The sequence below is a fragment of the Meles meles genome, chromosome 2 (assembly GCF_922984935.1).
Source record: "Meles meles chromosome 2, mMelMel3.1 paternal haplotype, whole genome shotgun sequence".
In the NCBI taxonomy this organism is placed as follows: domain Eukaryota; kingdom Metazoa; phylum Chordata; class Mammalia; order Carnivora; family Mustelidae; genus Meles; species Meles meles.
The window spans coordinates 196,841,054-196,860,408 of record NC_060067.1 but is presented as its reverse complement, the minus strand read 5'-3'; the positions used below and the strand labels follow the sequence as shown (position 1 = coordinate 196,860,408).

The window sequence follows — 19,355 nt, the reverse complement described above, 5'->3', positions numbered from 1 at the left end:
TTGAATGTTTTCAAGGAGATTTTGATTCACGTTCATTGCCTTCTTGTAAAGATAGCGGTTAGCGTGGATATAGGAGGAGAGATTTTCTGACGAGGCAAGCAGCCCGAGAAAGTACTGCAGAGCGCAGAGTCTGAGATCAGATGCTTGGGTTCACATCCAGCCTCTACTTCTTACAGCTGTGCAGACTTAGGCAGACTAGTGTATGTTTTAGTTCACCCATCTGTTAAATGGATTTAATCAGGGCCTTCTTTACAGAGATGCTTTGGGAATTGCTTGAATTAAAGTATATAAAGTACTTAGTACGATGCTTAGTCCAGAATAAATTCCAAACATAGCTGCTACCCCGACTGCTGCTACTATTATTACTACTATGACGACTACCATCAACAAAGATTCAACTATGAGAATAATGTTCCCTACACGGGAGAATCAAGACAAAGTATTTGGAGGCCAAGGTTGGGTGGGGCCCAGTTCTGAGGAATGTAGCTTAGCAATGATGGTTCAGACAACAGAGAACGCACTCATCATGAGGATGCACGCCCACCAGTGTGATGAGAGTCCTATGTGAGAACTCCCCAATTGATTCTATGTCAGGGAGGGTGACGAGTCAGAATTTGATGGCTGGAAGGCAAGTCTGAGCTTTCCCTGGGTGTGAAGTGCTGAGAGCGTGAATTCCTTTGGAGTTCATAGACATGAAAAGGATGAATCTGAGGGCCATTTTAAAGGAGAACTAGACAGAGCTTGGTGAAGATACAGCACAGGAGTTGATGCGAAGAGCCCAATGTCTGCAACCAAGATGGGCTGGGGCAATGGTCATGGCTCTGGAGAAGGCAGGGAAACTGGGAGGGGGTGAGGGACCAGGCAGGATGCAGGGGAGGTGATGGAGAGAGACAGGTAAGACATGGAGGAGGGGATCGCTTCTGTATGGGAAAGTGGAGGAGGAGGACCAGAAGAGGGAGAGGAGGGGAAGGGAGAGAAAGGAGAAAGCAGAAGGACAGGTCCCTTTAACACTGTTGAGTCCTGCCTTCAGGGAAGGGTGGCTCTTTATCCTTTAGCCCATACACACTCCATGCCTTCTTCTCTGAAGCCCTGTTTAGAACTGAGTGGTTAAGAGCAAGGAGTCTGGAGCCTGGGTTCAGGTCTTGGGCTGGCCATTCCCTAGGTCTATGGCATTCGATCAGCTATTTAAAATACTTCTCCATGCCTCAGTTTCTTTACCCGTAACATGGGGTCAACAATAGTACTACCTTATACAATCGTCCTAAGACGGAAATGAGTTAATTATGTGAAAAGCACTTAGAATAGTGCCTTATACATGGCAAGGACTTGGTAAGTATAACCCATTAGTAGAAACGGTGGTGGTGATGGTGATGATGGTCGTCGCTGTGGAGGTAGAATCCTGTAGGCTAATTTAGCCTCTACGGTTTGTCGTCGTATTCTTCATTGATTTGGAGGAGCTTCCACATGAGAGTACTGCTTGGTTATGGTTCCCCCAATTGTGAAATTTATGAAATTCAAATTAGTTCATCTATTAGTATAATCTAACAGCATTAACCTAAGAGAAATCCCGCTAGGCAGTGAATTATCACACTTATTTTAAGAAGAAGAAAAAGACTAGTGTTTTGCAAATCACTCTTCCCTGGCACTTTGAGAGACTTGGATGACACGACTGCTACCCCCTGAACCCTCGTGGGCATGAGAGATGTGTGTGCCGTTCTTCACCGACTGCAGACTGAGTCCTGGAAGCCCACACTAAAGACAGTTGTGTACAAGCTAAGTTGAGATATTGATGCAAAACTTCTGTTGACACTCCAAGTAGATACCCTAGGTAAAGGGACAAAGGGACAAGTGATGTACTTTCTTCCTTACATAATCACTTTCATTTCTCCTCCCTCCCTCTTCCTCCTTTCTCCCTCCCTTCCCTCTTTCCTTCTCCCCTTCCTCTCTCCCTCCCTCCCTCTTTTCCTCTTTCCCTCCCTCTGTCCCCCCTTCTTCCTCCCTCCCTCCCTTCCTCCCTCTGCTTCCTTCCCTCCTCCCTCCCTCCTCCCTGTTTCTCTCCTTCTCTCCCTTCCTCCCTTCCCTCATCCCTCATCCCTTCCGTCCTCCCTCATCTCCCTCCTTCCCTCTCTTCCTTCCCTTTCCTCTACCTCCCTCCTTTTTTTGGCCATACATTTTTGGAGGCAGACAGGTTTATGTTTGTTATTGCTTCGTAGAAATACGAGTTGATTCACAAGAGCTTGGAGAACCAGAAACTGGTTAGACAATTCATAACCCCTAGAAGAAATAACATGTACAGGACAAATGAGAGTGAAAACGACTGAAAACGAAGACTAAGGAGTGGGATTATAGAGGATCTTGAATGCCTCACTAAAGAGTTCTAGGAAATCATCACCGCCCAACATGATCAAGCATAAAAGTGCAAGGCCTTATTTAAATAACACATTAATTTGTTTGTCCTCTGTTCTTAAAAATGTATTTTATAATCACAAGCATCAGAATAGGCATTTAATTATTTCTGTTGAGTTTTTATTTCCCTTTCTGTCTTCTATACAAAAAAATGCATCCCACCAAAAAAAAAAAAAGAAATCCAATTAAAATTTATAGATACTATTATTTTTATAGTAAAGCTACTTGGTTCATGTCTCTTATGCCTTCATCAGTAAAATAAGCATAATAATACTAGCTATAAAATAATACTGATTTGAGATATTGCCATTCTAATTTGTCTCCCACAATTATTGGAGTAGGAAAGAAATAATGAAACAGTCCTTTCTGTTTCATATAATGTTATTTAATACATTACCTGAATTATTTTACAAAGGATATCTGGTAATTGACCCCGTAGCTCAAAAGACAATTCAGCCTTGGGGCCCCCAGCTGACTCAGTCAGTGAAGCATGCAACTTTGGATCTTGGGATTGTGAGTTTGAGCCGCCCACTGCATATAAAGATTACTTTAAAAAAATTTAAAAATAAAATTTTAGAAGATAATCCAGTCTTCTTCATAAAATAGTACTGCCATGAATGGCAAAAAAAAAAAAAAAGTATAGATGTTAATTAAAAGATTAAACTGACTGCCCAAATCACCTATCATTATTTTACATATTGAGACTGATTATTTTCCATGCTGATATAATTACTTTGCCAGCTGCAAATCTAATTTTGCCGGTATATAAAATGACTGCCTAGACATAGTGGGCGAAGATCTTCTTCCTGTGCATCTTTACACCCCCAGTGCAAAGAGAAAACCATATTAAACTCTCAGTATAGAGAGTTGAATCATGAATACAGTACTCTTCTTGGAAGAAACTAATTAAGCGCGGGCGGGAAAAAAAGGACTTTATTAAACTTTGCTAGTAGCTGCAGAAAGACAGAAAACTTACTTGGAATTATCAGGGAAGATACCAAATATGCATTTATTCGCCCTCTGAAAATATCCTGGTTCGTGTGCCTGCAATTTATCCGCCTATGGCACAGCTGTCATTTGAAGTTTATAACAGCATCGCTGGTCACTTAATTTGTGGCTGAAAGTTTACTAGCAGCATTATTAGGAATGTCTAACTAACTGAATCCCAAAGCAAAACACTTTACCAGCTGCCTCTTTTGTTGTTGTGGAAATGACCTTCAGATATCCAAATTCAATAAGAGTAGACTCTCCACCTGCAGAAACATTTGGTTAAGCTGCAAAAAGAGAAGAAATGAATTATTTCCATCAGAAAATTTAGAGGTTTAAAAGCAACAGAGCTTTACCCTATCTTCATCAGCAGTTTGTCCATTAATTAGCCCTTCAATTCCACTTCAATTAAATTAACTCTAATTAATAAGTTCATTACAAAGATTGACGCACCTTGCTCAAAGCTAGTGTGCTAAATGCTGATAAACACCTTCACCCTAATGAAAAATTGATTAGATTGAATAAAAGGGGTACCTCAGAAAGAAACCTCTCTCTTCTGGAGCTGAGTTCTGTGCGTCTGAAGTTAATCACCATCTTGGATCTCTTAATCAAAAATTTAATTCAAACGAGATGGAAAATGTGGCATGAGAAAACATGTACCACTCTCTTCCAGTTAATAGTCCTGGCTGTTGTTTATAAGAAATATTACAGGGGCGCCTGGGTGGCTCAGCGGGTTAAAGCCTCTGCCTTCGGCTCGGGTCATGATCCCAGGGTCCTGGGATCGAGCCCCACGTCGGGCTCTCTGCTTGGTTGGGAGCCTGCTTCCTCCTCTCTCTCTCTGCCTGCCTCTCTGCCTACTTGTAATCTCTGTCAAATAAATCTTTAAAAAAATATATATTACAACTCTCACAGTGCCTTGATACAGTGTTTAAAATTCTGCAGGACTGAGAGACAGAATTAACGTGTCTGAGAAATGTTACTTGGGCAGCGAGCAGGGAAAACAGGAGCATGTGATTATATAAACAGTTACTGTTTTTTCTTGTAAAAACAAGGCTGCAGTCCATTTTCTGTTGTTAGAAATGCTTTCGGGTTTTTATTGTTCAGCATTTTTATTTTTTCAAGGAAACCAGAACCACGCAGTGGTCTTACAATGGTAGAAAAAAAGAGGTCATTGATTTTATTTAACTTTATATGTGAAAAGTAAAATATAAAATATCCTTCTGAATTCTTTCTAGAGATCAAAACTGTTGTTACTGTTTTGAAGTCCTTTGGTCATTTCTAGTACCCACAAGACCTACTTTTTCCAGTGACAGACTAGTAGTTACCTATATTTTAAAACTGGGTTTCCATTGTGGTTTGTATCTGTTCCATAGTACAAATTTACTGAATAGGAAGAACAACAATTTCTTTTATTTAACCAGCATGTGTGTGTATCAGAAGCAAGCGATGTGGGTCCTACAGAAGATTATTTTTAATTAAAAGTTTCTGAATATTTTAGAAATTTAAACATTAGGAGTAGAAATAGCCCCTTTGCAATGCTTGCTATAGGGGTGAAACCCAACTTCTGTTAAATACCAGACATGCTTCAACACTGAAATATTCTATTAATTTTATATTAACTTGATGTATGTGTTTGTATGTATACATTTGCCCTCAGCTGCCAAACGATACTCTGAGATATATGACCTGTGTATTTTCCTCTCCTTGTGAATGGTGTGTTCTGTTTTGTTAGTAACATCTGTGTGTGTGTTTATACACACACACATATATAATAGGGGTTTGTAACAAAATTCTCTTGTATATTTTATGCCCAATCACAGCAGCCTTTGAAATTAAATGACGACTGAAGACGTTAACTTTTACCATGTATATTTCTTACGAGTCGATGCTAAAACGTACTGAGTCTATAAATATTTTTCTTGTATTTTTCAATGGTTCTGTTTTTTGAGTTGAAGATGGAGCCCCGCTTACTCCACACCCTTTCTCCCTCCCCGATACCCTCCCCGCCCTTCCTGCTCTGCTTCCTCTGTTCCATGCAGAAATCTGCTCCGTGGACTGTGGCTCGCACGGAGTGTGCATGGGGGGCACCTGTCGCTGTGAAGAGGGCTGGACCGGCGCCGCCTGCAGCCAGAGGGCCTGCCACCCGCGCTGCGCTGAGCACGGCACCTGCAAGGACGGCAAGTGCGAATGCAGCCAGGGCTGGAACGGAGAGCACTGCACCATCGGTAGGCCCCGCCCCCCGCCCTGAGCAGGCAGGGTTGCTGGGGCAGGTTTCCCCACCCCCGCTTGGAAAAGCTGATTTCCTGAATTGCTTTTTCAAGGAAGCCCATGTTGCCTAGGCAGTTCCGTTCTTTTTCGAGCAGCTGTCACAAGTACGAAGTAAGAGGAATTTTTTTTACTCACTGTGTTTTGTGATGGCCGCAAAAATGGACTCACCCGAAGCTGATTTCATTTGTTTCCTATAAAGATGCTTTCATTGAATATTAGTTTTCCGTGTTCCATAGGGCCATTGCATAACAGCAATATTTTTCACTTTAAAAGAGATGCCACATGGGGGCCCTTTTTGGCTTCCCTAGATTCCAGCACCAACCATCTTAGCACCTGTCGATATATTTGGGTCTTTGAAAAAGAGGTTTGATTTTTTTTTTATGACTTTATTTTGTAGCAGCACAAGAAGTAAAGTAGAATGAAGAGCACAAGGCTAGATGTTCTAAAAGTTATATGCTAACCCTTCTTCAGATATGATGTTGGTGAAACTCTGTAGGGTAAATAAAACAAATAAGTGTTTAAGATCAAAATGGTGGTACATAAAAGTACATAAAAGGCAGTTAGCATGGAGGCAGAAGTTTCCAGAACATACACAGTATCGTATTTCCAAGGTCTAAAGTGCCTTTGCTTTCTTACTGTTTGAGTCACTGAAATTTAAGTATTTAATTAAAGAAAACATAACAAACGTAGGTAATCAATGTCTACCTTACTTCCTTGAAAGTGTACAGTGTTCAGTATAAATGACACAGTCCCACAAAAATTTCATAATCTGAGGTATGGTGTTTTGTGTCCATAGGGTATAATTTGGTAAAACTGTTGGAGGGAGTCTCAGTATCTGGAAAGATTATCTTCTTCTGGTGCAGCTCTAAGTATTATGTACTTCATTTTCTTGCTTACAGGAACTGACTAGCTAGGAATTTTTTCATGGGGAAGTTGAAATCACATACATTTTATAAATTGTCACATCCTTACAAAACTTTAAGTGAGGTCCTTTCCAATCTTATTGACACTCCTGGCCTCTGTTCTAAGGACGGTGATCTCCCCCCGCCCCCCAGGTGAGGGTCCACAGAAGGGCTCACAGACTCAGAGCACTTGTGCTCATGACTGTATTAATTGTCAGGAAGGAAAAAGCCTCCATCAGGTGGTGTCTGGAGAAATCCACGCACAGGCTTCCTGTATTCCTGACTACTCCAAGAGCAGTCACATGGAGCATGGACCTTTCTCCCACGGTGAGCTACACCAACACGTGTGCGAGGAACACGTGCTTCTGTTGAGGGAAGCCCATTTGAGACCGAGAGGTTTTTATTACAGCTGCTCTAAGAGGGCACGTCTGTCAGCCACAACCACCAAAAGCCCAGATCCTCTGAGGGAAGGATTCTCCCGTAGGCAAAATCACCCTCTCATTATAGAGAACATCCAGTCTTCTAGATGCCAGCTAACCACCAGCCCTGTGGACTTCTACAGGTCAGACCCCTGGTGTCAACTCTCACCTGGTCCCCTCCTCTACGCCTTAAGAGAGCCACCCAGGGCCGTGACTGCCTATTGTTTATGTGAACCACACTTGTGAACTACACTAAAGCAGGAAAAGTTGACAACCACAATCTGGGTCGCTTTCTGTGGACACAAGATAATGCAACACTCCTGATACCCAACAGCTGCATGCCCCCAGATCCCACGATGCCCACATTACCAGAGGCAGGGCAGGAGAGAGAGACCTCTAATCATACTCCCTCAAATGGGGATGACCCCACCACCCGCATCCCCCTCAGAAAGAAAATGATTCTAGCTGGGGCAGGGGCGTGGGGGAGGGAATGTTACACTTTTGGCTACGTGAACCCTAGGAAAAACAGCAAACACGTGGATGGATATATAGCTTGGAAAAGCAAGAAGTGTACTGTAAGGTTTTCTGTAGGCAAATTTAATTGCCCACAAACAGTTACTAAATAAATCATTCTGTTGATGTCCTCCCTGACTGAGGCAACAGTACCTGGTTAGTTTCCTATAGATGAGCTCTTCTTGGACAACTTCTCCGTTGTCTGGGATCACACAGGATGTTTTGTTAGTAACAGGTTTTTTCTGAACAATTTAGCATATCTTGCCCTGGTTGTTAACAATTCCATTTTCTATTGTTTTATTTTATTTTGTTGCTCTGACACTCCATAAGAGCATGTGGGAATAAAGGACCTGCTTTGTCTAAAAATGAATCTTCGGAGTGGACCCTTTAAAAGACGTAGAGAACCTCAGATCACTGTTTTGCTCTTTTAGACTATAAGAGCTACGTATTCCAAGTTTTGGCTTGCAGGGATCCAACTCCTTTTTTCTGGCTTTCTACAATCTGTGTATAGGTCCACAGCGAAGCCTAAGGGGACATTTAAAAGGAGACCTTTGTGAGCCACAGGTTTAAACTACCCAGGAAACCACAGTACATTTTCTCCTTTGGGATAGTTAGTGTTGGTGCATTTCCTCTCAGTTTCAACACTCATACATCTGGCTGAAAGCAGCAGCCACTTTATGAAAGAATACTCCTAAATCAGCAGATTTTTCGTCTTCTCCCAAATTGTGTGCCATCTCATTGACTACAAACAGGGAGGTTAATTGGAAGAGAAATGGAGGAGAAACTAAACAGTTAGAAGCAAACAAAAGTTCCCAATGGAAAGCAAAGACTGTTCTTCATTAGTCATCTTACTGTCTTCATAAACTATTCACACTTTCGTAAAACCATAGGCATTTTGATAGTAAAATAGGCTGTGAGTTTGGAGTGCTCACTGAACATTCTATCTATCTGAAAAGATTCCGTCTTTATATTTTTATTAATGTGTCCATATTTTCCTCTTATTCTGAATCATGTGTTCAACAAATTGGGCATAGTAATCATCAAGTTCATTGTCCCAAGTCCTTCTCCTTTCTGGGGCTAGACTTTGACTTGTGGTGCATGCAGATGGAAAATGCAGCAAAGGGAAATCTTTTTTTTTTTTTTAAAGAGAGAGAGGGGGAGGGGAGAGGGGGCAGAAGGAGAGGGAGAGAAAGAATCTCAAGCAGGCTCCATGCCCAGGGCGGAACCTGACGCAGGACTCAATCTCATGATCCTGAGATCATGACCGGAGCCGAAATCCAGGGTCGGACATTTAAAAACTGAGCCACGCAGGTGCCCCAAGGGACATCTACTTTCAGCGTATCATGATTAAAATAAATATTTCTCCCGTCCTCCCCAAAAAGCATTTATGACTGTTGAACCCTTTCGTAAATAAAGAGAAGGTCGTTCCATGATTGAACCCCAGCAACTAACCACCAGCAATTATCACTACCATAGTTTAATAGTAATAGCACCAGCATAGTTTGCTCAACTAGCCTGATGTCACCCTTTGACCCATGGGAGGGTCAAATGATTACACACTCACGTTCCTATTTTTGTTTCTCGTGAGACAGGAAAGATGTAAGAATAGGGAGAGGACCCAGAAACAAGTTAAAACATATTAACTGTAATTAAGTGCTTTTGTAAATAGGAGTTGATGTCATTGGAATATGATGTGGCCATCTCTCTGTAAACAAGCCAGAACAGTTCTGTATCGATCAAGGGCAGGTCTGCAAACTGGGAGATGCGTGTCTTGGGCGAATTCAGTAAGTTCACTGTTCATGTGTCTAACAGAAACCAGAGTCTGTGTCCATGTAAAGGCAACTTCAGTTGCTTCAGCCCTCCCTGTTCTTCTTCTTGGTGAGAAAGACAGGAAAACTGCTCTCTGGCCTGTGCCTGGAGTTAATTAGCCACGGAAGCAAGGCAGATGCCACACTGGCCTCTGCGGAACAGATGTTTGTGCACAGAATCCCCAGCTCTTGAGTGCAATACAGCTAAATATTCAGGGCAGGGATGGATCCTAAGTTACTACATTTTGAGCGTTACTAACCTGTAGCTTCCCCAAGAACTCTTCCTGGCAGCAGTTGCTGAAAAGAGATTGTCCCTACAGTCACCCAGTTGTATCTGAGAGCCCTGGAGGTCATCCGGCGAGACTGTGACCCCAAGGGGTGAGTGGCGCAGGGCTGGGGCCTGGATAACACATTTGATTGTTAGCTGCCATGGAGGTTCTTACCAATGTAGGGAAGGCTCCGCTCTCTCTGTGGTTGGGTGAATTGTCTCCTGGAGGCTGACTGGGATTTCCCATTTCCCCACAGACGGAAATGGAGAACGTGGGCTTACGCTGTTCAAATACTGGTTAGATAGAATGAAGAACCTCAGGTTGGAAGACATATTTAAAATCCTGGAACAAGATCCCAAAAACATGTTTTCATCTCGGTCCCTATAAGCTTTGGCAATAATTATTTAGTTGTGAAACACTGGGGTTTTTGTTTGTTTTTGTTGTTAGTTTGGGGAGTATTTTTAAGAGGGGAATTCTGTTTAACTTTTTCCATCCATTAAGTCTCTTGAGTAGTATCCCTATCTGAAGGGTCCCTAGAGGTCTCTTACAATTCCAGAATTTATTGATGATTTCTGCTTTATTTGGAAAATTATGAGATTTAAGCAGGGGATTCCCTTTTCATTCTCAGTTTCATTTAGCTTTTGATTTTTTCCTGTGGCATTTGCATGCCTCCGTTACTTTCCATTTGTGAATTTCTTTCTTTATCCATTAGGCAATTATTGATCAGCTCATCTGTGAGTTTTGGTATTTCTTATGCAATTTAATGGTAACATAAATGAGAAAAAGTATGAAATGAAAAAGATGTGTTTTCAAGTCAGCTCTCCAATTTATCCAAAGTAACTTGTATCTTAACTGTTCCTAGCCCTAGTTGGCTTTTTTCCCCCAAATTTAACATCGTTATAATAGTATGTAACATATGTGATTTTGAAGCAGAATACTTTAATGTTTAAGAGCTTTTGGGGGAGAAAAAAAAAAGAAGAAACTAAAAAGGAGCTTTTGGAATTTGAACCATGGTCACACCATTATTTACGTAGTGTGTTGCCAATGGTTGAGTCCCCTGGCTCCCCAGCCTTGGTTCTTGAGTTGGACCAAGAAAGAATTCAGAGCCAAACTCTTCACCAAGCAAGGGTTTAATAGCAATTTAAGCAGAAGTACACTGTCCAGATGGGAGAGGTGGCAGGCCCTGAGGGGGCAGCTGTATTGGGGTTCAGGGTTGTCTTTCCTTTTTATGTTAGGTTCTGGGTCATAGCTAGGGTCAGTCATGACTAGGGTACAGCCAATCATCTAAGGGACTCCTCCTACCAGCCGAGAGGGAGAGCTTTTGGCCCTCTCTGGTCCTTGTCAGAACTGTCATGGCAGGCTTCCTCCATGGGGGCATGGTGTTGAAACTGTAGGATCATGGTCATTCGTAGGGGGGACCGCACACCTGTCCCCCGGGGTCTGACCCAGCTGGCTGTTTGGAACCTGGTTTCCATAGGAAAGCACTTGTTTCTTGCACATATCTAACTGCCTACTATATCAGTATGACCTTGGGCAAGTCATTTAACCTCTCTGAGTATGTGTCCTTGTATCATATTATGTACCCCATACGGTTGTTAGAATCAAATAGGCTATTGTAGTGTAGATCACTTGTGAAAATGCATAGCAACTAGTGTCCAATGCACAAGAGTCTTTAGAAGTATAAATGACACAACCACAATGTTTTTTGGGTGCCGAGACGTCTAAAAATAAGTAAATAAAAGAAAATTGCCATCCAACGTGAAATTTACATTTCGTTGTAACCTAATATGGCTTACCAGAAGTTTCCATGTTTGAGTTGAGGGTTTTGAGAGGGGTTATCTTCAGAAAGGAAGAGGACGGAAGGGAGGGAGGGAGGAAAGAAGATGGACGAAAGGATAGATCAGTTGGTCTGTTGTGGGATCTGTCTTCCAGTGCTGTCTCAAACACAGAGTTGTTTATTGAGCTACATTGATTTTCATGTACTTTCAGGCAATTCAAATGGAAATTTGGCCTAGGGGAAATCCTAATTCCTTTAAGCTACAAAAGAGGAGCTATTTGTTTTTATTCTAATTCTTTAGTACTGTTGGGAAACGGGATCATTAGTGATCACAAAGGCATGCTTTGTTTGTTCAGACAAAACTTAGACATACAGTACTCCACATCCCTCTATTAAATACTGTGGTCGCTCTGGGCTTTGGGATGCAGAAGATTAGAAATTAAAGATGAAATACACAAAGCTGGGGGAGTTAACCACCAAACAATGTGGGCGCAAAACAGAGAAAGATCAAAACTCTACCAGTGTGGACAGAGCTTAGCCTTGTTGTTCTAATTCTATCCTCTAATTCAGGATAATGCTGAAAGAATAGCATTTTTGTTGTTAAATTTAGAAATAAGTGGCAATTCAGTGGGGGGTGGGAGGGAATGGCCACTCTGATGTATACTTTACTTAGATTACAAAATCAATATTCTTTGTAACTTCTGTGATGTCCCAAGTTGGGGATCCTATTTTTAATAACACAGAAACTATCTTTTTACATTTTTATTGAAACTTTTTAAGTCTCCCTTAAATGAATCCTGTGTACCACGTTACATCTGCAAATGAGTGCTCTGGGAGACGCTGGGCTTCACATGTGTCAGAGTGATGTAGGCGTTCAACAAGGGTCTCCTGTGCCAGCTGCCTGGGTCCCTGGCAGGTCCCGTGACTTATTTATTGTCAAACTGGAAAAGGTCAGAGCATCTCACTTGCACAAGCCCTTTTAAGATCTTACAAGGGGACCATGGGTTTATAGGGTCACATGTTCATCGAAAACTTGCAAATCAGTTAGGACCTTTATTTTTTTTTATTTTTTTTGCTCTTCAACTTCCTTTCCATCTCGCCTTTCCTTGTATAGGATGGCCCTGGAGTGACTATGGGCACTTTGAGGATTCAGCTAAGGAGACTTCAGGCTGGGGATGCATTTAGTTTAGATTTAATTGGATATATTTATGAGGTGTGAAATCATTGCTATTTGTGGTTGTTATTACCAGCCACCCAGGGATATTTGTACCACCTGCTAACTCACCTAGTGAAAGGAAGTCCAGGGTCAGAGATTATGTGAAGCTATGAATTTGTCCTGTGGAGCCCGGCACCAGAAGTAAATAGGTAGCGGAGGAGAAACAAGAATCATTCAGAAACAGAAGTTAGTCTGTGGAAAATTCCTCTTGCCATCAGATGTATTGAAAAATACCTCATCGAAAGGGACCTTTTCTCCTGTCAGAAATGTACTTGGGAATGGAAATTAGTTAATAATAAACTTGCCATGATTTTCTCCTTTATGACCATTATTTCTTTTCTGAGCAATGTATCCGAATTCTTGCATTTTTGAGGGCACAAACCTGGGAGCAGTGTTGCAAAATTGAGTTCATCAGGGTGTGAAGTCACACACACGTGCTGCTCGCTGCAGTGTAGCTGTGAATCATAGAAACATCTCAGAAGATTTCTTGTCTATATGACGTGGAATACTGATGTTGACAAAGATGATATAAAAGTCCTGATATTCTTTTGTGTTTGTTTTTGTTTCAGGTTTTATTTAAATCCCGGTTAGTTGCATATAGTACAATATTGGTTTCAGGAGTAAAATTCAGTGATTCATCACATACATAGCGCACCGTGTGCCTTCCTTAAAGCCCATCCCCCATGGAGCCCATCCCCCACCCACCTCCCTCCACAAACCCTCCATTTGTTCTCTGTAGTTAAGAGTCTGTTGTACTTTGCCTCCCTCTCTCTTTTTTTTTAATTCCTTCCCCTATGTTGGTCTGTTTTGCTTCGTAAATTCCACATATGAGTGAAATCATCTAAAACTCACAATATTCTATGAAGCTATCACAACAAAGTAGTTAATGAATGTCATCTATTCAGAGTAGTTGAGATTTGTTTATTACAGAATAAAGTCCTCCCAGCTTAGCAATAAGGCCAAAAATTAACGTGGCATCAATAATAACACATTCTGAAGCCCAATGAAACTTCCCTAAGCTATCAGTAATGAGAACTATGTTAAATAATGGCATTGAATAAAGGCTGAGTTATCTTCGCTTTCTCTCTATACAAAAATATTACAAAATCACTGTCTTAAAAGAGGCAATGAAAGAAAAAATATTGCCCAAAAATATAGAAAGAAAAACATTTATTAGAGACGTGTCAGGCACTTAATAAAAAATGTTGTGTGCTTTCCTGACATTTTTGGCATTTATCAGCTGAAAAATAATTCCCTGTGATTTCTTCCTCTAAATAACTCCTCACCTTGTACCTAATTTCATATTCATAATTTGGTAATCTTTTTCTTAATGAGGGCCCCCACACACACACTATATAATTTTCAGACCCCACAAAACCTGGGTCTGCCTCTCTTCCAGCTCTATTACTGGATCCCTGTGTGATCTTGGGGAAACCGCTTAAACCCTCTGTGCTTCCGTTTCCTCATCTATAAAGTGGGAACGAAAACAGCACAGCTTCAGAGGGTCACAGAGCGTGTGAAAGGACTCCCAACATGTGCAAGAACACTTAGAACAGGACCTGGCACAAGTAAACACCATCTAGATGTTTCTTACTGTTGCGGTGATTGTTGGGAACTGGAACTCATGGCGAGGTGACAGTGACTGATTCTTCCCTCCTGAGTTGTACCTGTGTGCAGAGGAATTAGCCAACAGAAAGACAGGATTACTTGCTGATTCCAGAACTGCTACTCCCCTCCAGGTGCTGACACCCTGACAGTGAGGACAGGGATGCCTCGTGATCTATCCAACATGGTGGAGGGCAGGTCAGCAGGAGTGTGTTGGCACAGAATGGACTGGAAGGAAATTCTTCGAAGCTGACTTGGTTAGCAATAAAAATCCAGAGAGGCTGAAAAGCCTCCCATGGGGCATGCAAGAAAGGCAAGTTCTTAAGAGCCTCTCCGCTCTGCAGGCCCAGTGACTCTAAGTAATTGAATGTGACAAAGAGAATAGCAGTTCCTGGGAGAACCTTGAAAGCCCCCTCAGAGCTCATTGTGTATCACCCATGATCTGAGAACCAGGCTGATTTTTAGATGTCTGTTTTTCCCTTTGAGAGAAATTAGTGCCCAATGGAGGCCTCCCAAGGTTGTTTTTTCATTTTCTTGTGCATTCAGTTCCCAGTTTAGATGTGGTAATCTAAATCTGTAATCCCCCCAGAATGGGTTGGGTTTTTAAATTTTTATTTATTTTTGTAAGCAATCTCTACACCGAGTGTGGGGCTTGAACTCACAAACCTGAGACCAAGAGTCGTGTGCTCCATGGACTGAGCCAGCCGGGTGCTCCTGGGGATCTTTTTCTTCTTTTAAATGAGGCCCTCTGCTCTCTTCTGAAGAGGCAAAACTTGACCTTTCTGGATGGGGGAGGCTCTAGTGGGTTGTCAATGCTCTCTCTACTCGGTTCCAATCTTTTTTAAAACTATCACAGAGATAATGCTTATTTTACTAGTTAATTCATCGATGCTGCATTTTGCTTCATTCTGATGAAGAAGGACATGTTGGTGACAATATGATAGCTGGTTTGATTTTTTTTTTGAAGTTTTGTTTTTTTATTGATTAGACAGAGAGAGAAAACAGGCCCACAGGTGGGGGGGGGAAGGGCAGAGAGAGAGAGAGAGGGAGAAGCAGGCTCCCCGCTGAGCAGGGAGCCGGATGCAGGTCTCTATCCCGCGACCCTAGGATCATGCCCTGAGCCAAAGACAGACGCCTAACCCACTGAGCCACCCGGCACCTGTTTTGATATTTTAATTGCCCTAGGCTTTGGGTGGTTTTTCTCTGCACTGTGTCAGTTGTCCTGTTGCAGGAGTTTGTTTTCTTTACGTGCACCAAGTTCAGCATAAAAGGACAGGATGTTGTGGGTTTGATGTGGGGCAGACAGCGCCAGCAGCAGGGACAGCTCGGTGCTTGGGACTGAAGGAGGCTTTCACTCCGAGCTTAGGTTACAGGAGTCATCAACCAGCAGAAATGAGTTTAGTGGAGTCGCCTGGGTGGTTCAGTCAGTTGAGCCTCCGACTCTTGATTTCAGCTCGGGTCATGATCCTAGGGTCGTGAGATGGAGCCCTGCATCAGGCCCACACTCAGCTGGGAGTCTGCTTGAGAGTCTCTCACTCTCCCTCTGCCCTTCCCCCAACTAACGCATGCATGTGCGCTCTTTCTCTCTCTCTCGAAAATAAACAAATCTTAAAAAAAAATTGAATTTAGTGGTCGAAATTTGAAACTTTAAAAAGTTTGACCATGTTTCTGTCATAGTTTCATCTTCTGTACTGCGTGTGAAGGTTTTTGCATCACTCTTCATTTCTACTCACTTTAGCAACCTGTATCCTATAAAGCTTCAGTGTTGTTAAAATTTGACTCTTCTACCAAGTTTTTGTGAAGCACCTTGCAACTTTAACTTTGTAGCATCCCATCCTCATTCTGTTAACCTGCCTACGCAGGTCTCGTAAGATCTCAAGAGCCCCCTTAGAATTGCATCCTTCAGTCCGACACATCCTCAAGAAGATTTGGATTCGAATCTTCATATAACTCTTGCACCTGATTTGCTGTGTGACCATCAGTGAAATCGTAGTCCCAGACCACTTTGATCAATGTTCTCTCATCATCTTGATGATTTATTTCCCCACACTTCAGTTTCTTTACCCCTAAGAACGGGAGTAACTGTTGTAGACATAAACAACTTTTACTGTTGACATCGGCATTTGAGTCCCCCTTGTGCTCTGTCCCATCTTTCATGCTGTAATTTATCCCCAGAGAAGAGAAGCAGCAACCTAGCGACATCCCCAAGACGTAAAACCTCAGTGATGGTTATCCGCTTTCAGGAAATGTTAAATGTGTTCTATACTTCAGGAAAGGGACTTTATTTTTTTTTTTTAATTTCTAAAACTCAGTTCTGAATGGAGTAATTGTTTTGTGGGTGAATGTATTTGGATTTAACATGTATCTTTCCATATAGATGATTTACACATGGCCTTACAAGGATGAGAATTTTGAGTTCTTTAGAAAAAATGGGCTTCACATACTTTAGAGTCATACAATAATGAATTGTATGCTATGGTCATTATTTGTGTACAGATTTCCCCCGATCTACTTCCTGTGATAGAACGTGGGTCTCAACAGCTGCTATAAATTAAGTTGATTCCTGCTCGGCTCTCACTGTAATGGCCACCGGCTATCAAGACAGTATGTTCAGGGGAAAAATGGAGGATTAAATCCACTGTTATGTTTCTCAAATTGCAGCAGCATCTAAGAAAACGCTGATTGTTCCTGTTGTTTTATGATCACTAAGGTATCATTGAAATATGCCTGATTTCTTTAGAACTGATCAACCCGATTTCTTCCTTTCTTACTGTCTTGTGTTTATTTTTCAAGTGAACTTACTGGTTTTCTAGCTAGTTTTTTTTTTTTTTTTAAGTCTCATCAAATAATTTACTGTGTAGGTGCTCTGCATCTTGGAGAAATGATTTATCCATTATAATTATTATGCCAGGGAAATTTTTGAATCTGTTAGTCTGAATTAAAATGTTATATGCCATAACAGATTTTTTGAGTATGAATATACCCATACCTAGGAATTCCTTCTGCTTTTTTAAAATCTCATTTCTCATCTTGTCAATTTAATTTTTTTAATGATTTTTTAAAATTTATTTATTTTAAAGAGAGAGAGAGAAAGTACAAGCAGGAGGGGCAGAGGGAGAGAGAGAGAGAGAAATTCAAGCGACTCCCCACTGAGCACAGAGCCTGGATGTGAGGCTTGATCTCATGACCCTGGATCATGGTCTGAGCCCAAACCAAGAGTCAGTGCTCAACCAAACCCTCAACCAAGCCCCTAAATTGTCTTTTAAAAGTTTATGGAGAGACATGATATCAAGAAAAGCCAGTCATACGTCAAATTATATCATACTGTTTTGTTAACCGCCTGCCATTGTGTTCCTTTACTAGTATACTATAGTGTCTTTTTCCACTTGGAACACCTCATTGATCTGCATCTCTTCAAAACCATCTAAGACCAGAATTTCCACCAAAATCTACTATATGGAGGTTTTCAAGCTCAGTGGACAAGATATACAATTTAACTAGAAATAAAGATGGAAAACTCTCCTTTCAATTCTTTCAATTCTTGCCAAGTTCGTCAGAAGGCTTTTATTGAGGGGTTTGGGTCCAAGGCATTCGGGAGTGAAACTGGGTGCATAGTAGTATGCTGTCAGCTGTTTCACAGTGGTAGCGAGGAAGAGAAAGACTGTAAGGAGGGTCAGGTTATAAATACATCCATTCTCCTTAAAAGTCAAGCCAGGTGACTGCGGAGGACTAACCAGCTAGTGAGGTGTTCACACAGCTCTTCAGTCCTTTCCGTTCTATGTAGAGGGCCTTCCTGCCGCAGTGGAGTAAAGAAAAAGTCAGAACTTTGCATCCCCTTTGATGTAAGGGTAGAAGAATGAAGCCCACAATTTCAAGAGCTATGATTCCTTCCCGCAACGGTACATTAATATCCTTACAATGGCAGAATTTATCTCTGTCATTCCTTGACTGTGACAAGTTGAAAATAGCCTTTTTCCATCTTAAAACAGTTCCTTTCCACCTCCCAGTTTTTTCAAATACAAGCGTGTTTATGGTGTGAGTCCACACAGAAGCCATGCCTCTTCTCTCTTTTCATATTTAACATATTATATTCACAGATTATGGTGTGACTGGAGCCAATTTTTTTCTATTGCTCTTCTTCATGATGGGTTCATTGACCCTCTCCTGTTCGAGTGCCTCTTCCGTGAAGCTGGGAAACAGCTGTCTGAAATATGGCTATTATTCCTAGGGTTTAGCCGACATGTGCCTTGGATAAATTAAGGAGCAGTCAAAGGAAGTCCATAAATATGAATACTTTGCCAGCTGCTTTTCCATTAAACTCCGTTGGTTGAATGAAATTAGCAAATAATTATGTTGGTGGGGAATCTACTATATCCAAATGTACTATAATGTCTTCCTTTAACAACAGAGCTTAATTTTTTCCTGTACACCAAATTAGTTTTTAGGGTAATCTACATTGCAAATTGGCCGATTTGCATTAGAACTATGCCTACTTGTTCTGATTTGTCAACATCTCTTTTTTTAAAAAGTCTTTAACATTGAGCATGGGTGGGTAAGACCATCTGCTTACGAAGCTTGCCTGCAGCTCTGTCACTTAACACACGAGACAGGTTACAGCTGTTTAATTGTTATGGTGCTGAATGATTATCGTTCTATTCAAAAGTAATATTTATATATGTATGCATAGAAAGCATGTGGTTAAACATAAGTGATCTAATTGTGAATTAATGGCATTAGATATTCATTAATTAGTCCCCCCATGAGCAATGAAGGGTAAAATAATGTTTTTCACACACACTCCCAACTCTTGGCTTTTAAGATGAGTCCCCAGGAGTGATTATTATGCATTTGAGTAACCCACTCCAAATGCATTGATGTGTGTGGAGAAAAAAAAAAAAATCACCACATACCTGCCATTAAAAAAACAGGTATCTGTAAGTTCATGACACATACCTGCCCCCACAAGCATTGTCCTCTGAACTGTGATCAGTATAGGGACAAACCACGCAGTTGCAAGCCTACGTGTGTGTCTGCTGTGACTGCATGGATTTCCTGTGTCCGCATGTCACCCACAGGAACAACCACAAACTGTTCGGGGAACCGGCTCAGCAGAGAGTGGGTTTCCTCCTGTGTTTAGCAATGGTGACCCCCAGACTTAACAGCATTCTGCTACAACAAGTCCATC

General features: G+C 41.6%; 1 protein-coding gene across 4 annotated transcripts in view; it reads left to right on the top strand.

Moving 5' to 3' along the window:
- The window catches only part of TENM3 (teneurin transmembrane protein 3), a 598,389-nt gene that overhangs the window by 492,309 nt on the left and 86,725 nt on the right, over positions 1–19,355 (top strand). For all 4 annotated transcript variants that reach the window (XM_045997095.1, XM_045997094.1, XM_045997093.1 and 1 more), the window contains one exon: positions 5,433–5,618. In XM_045997095.1, coding sequence (XP_045853051.1) covers positions 5,433–5,618 — 186 coding nt within the window. The remainder of the gene's footprint in view (positions 1–5,432; positions 5,619–19,355) is intronic.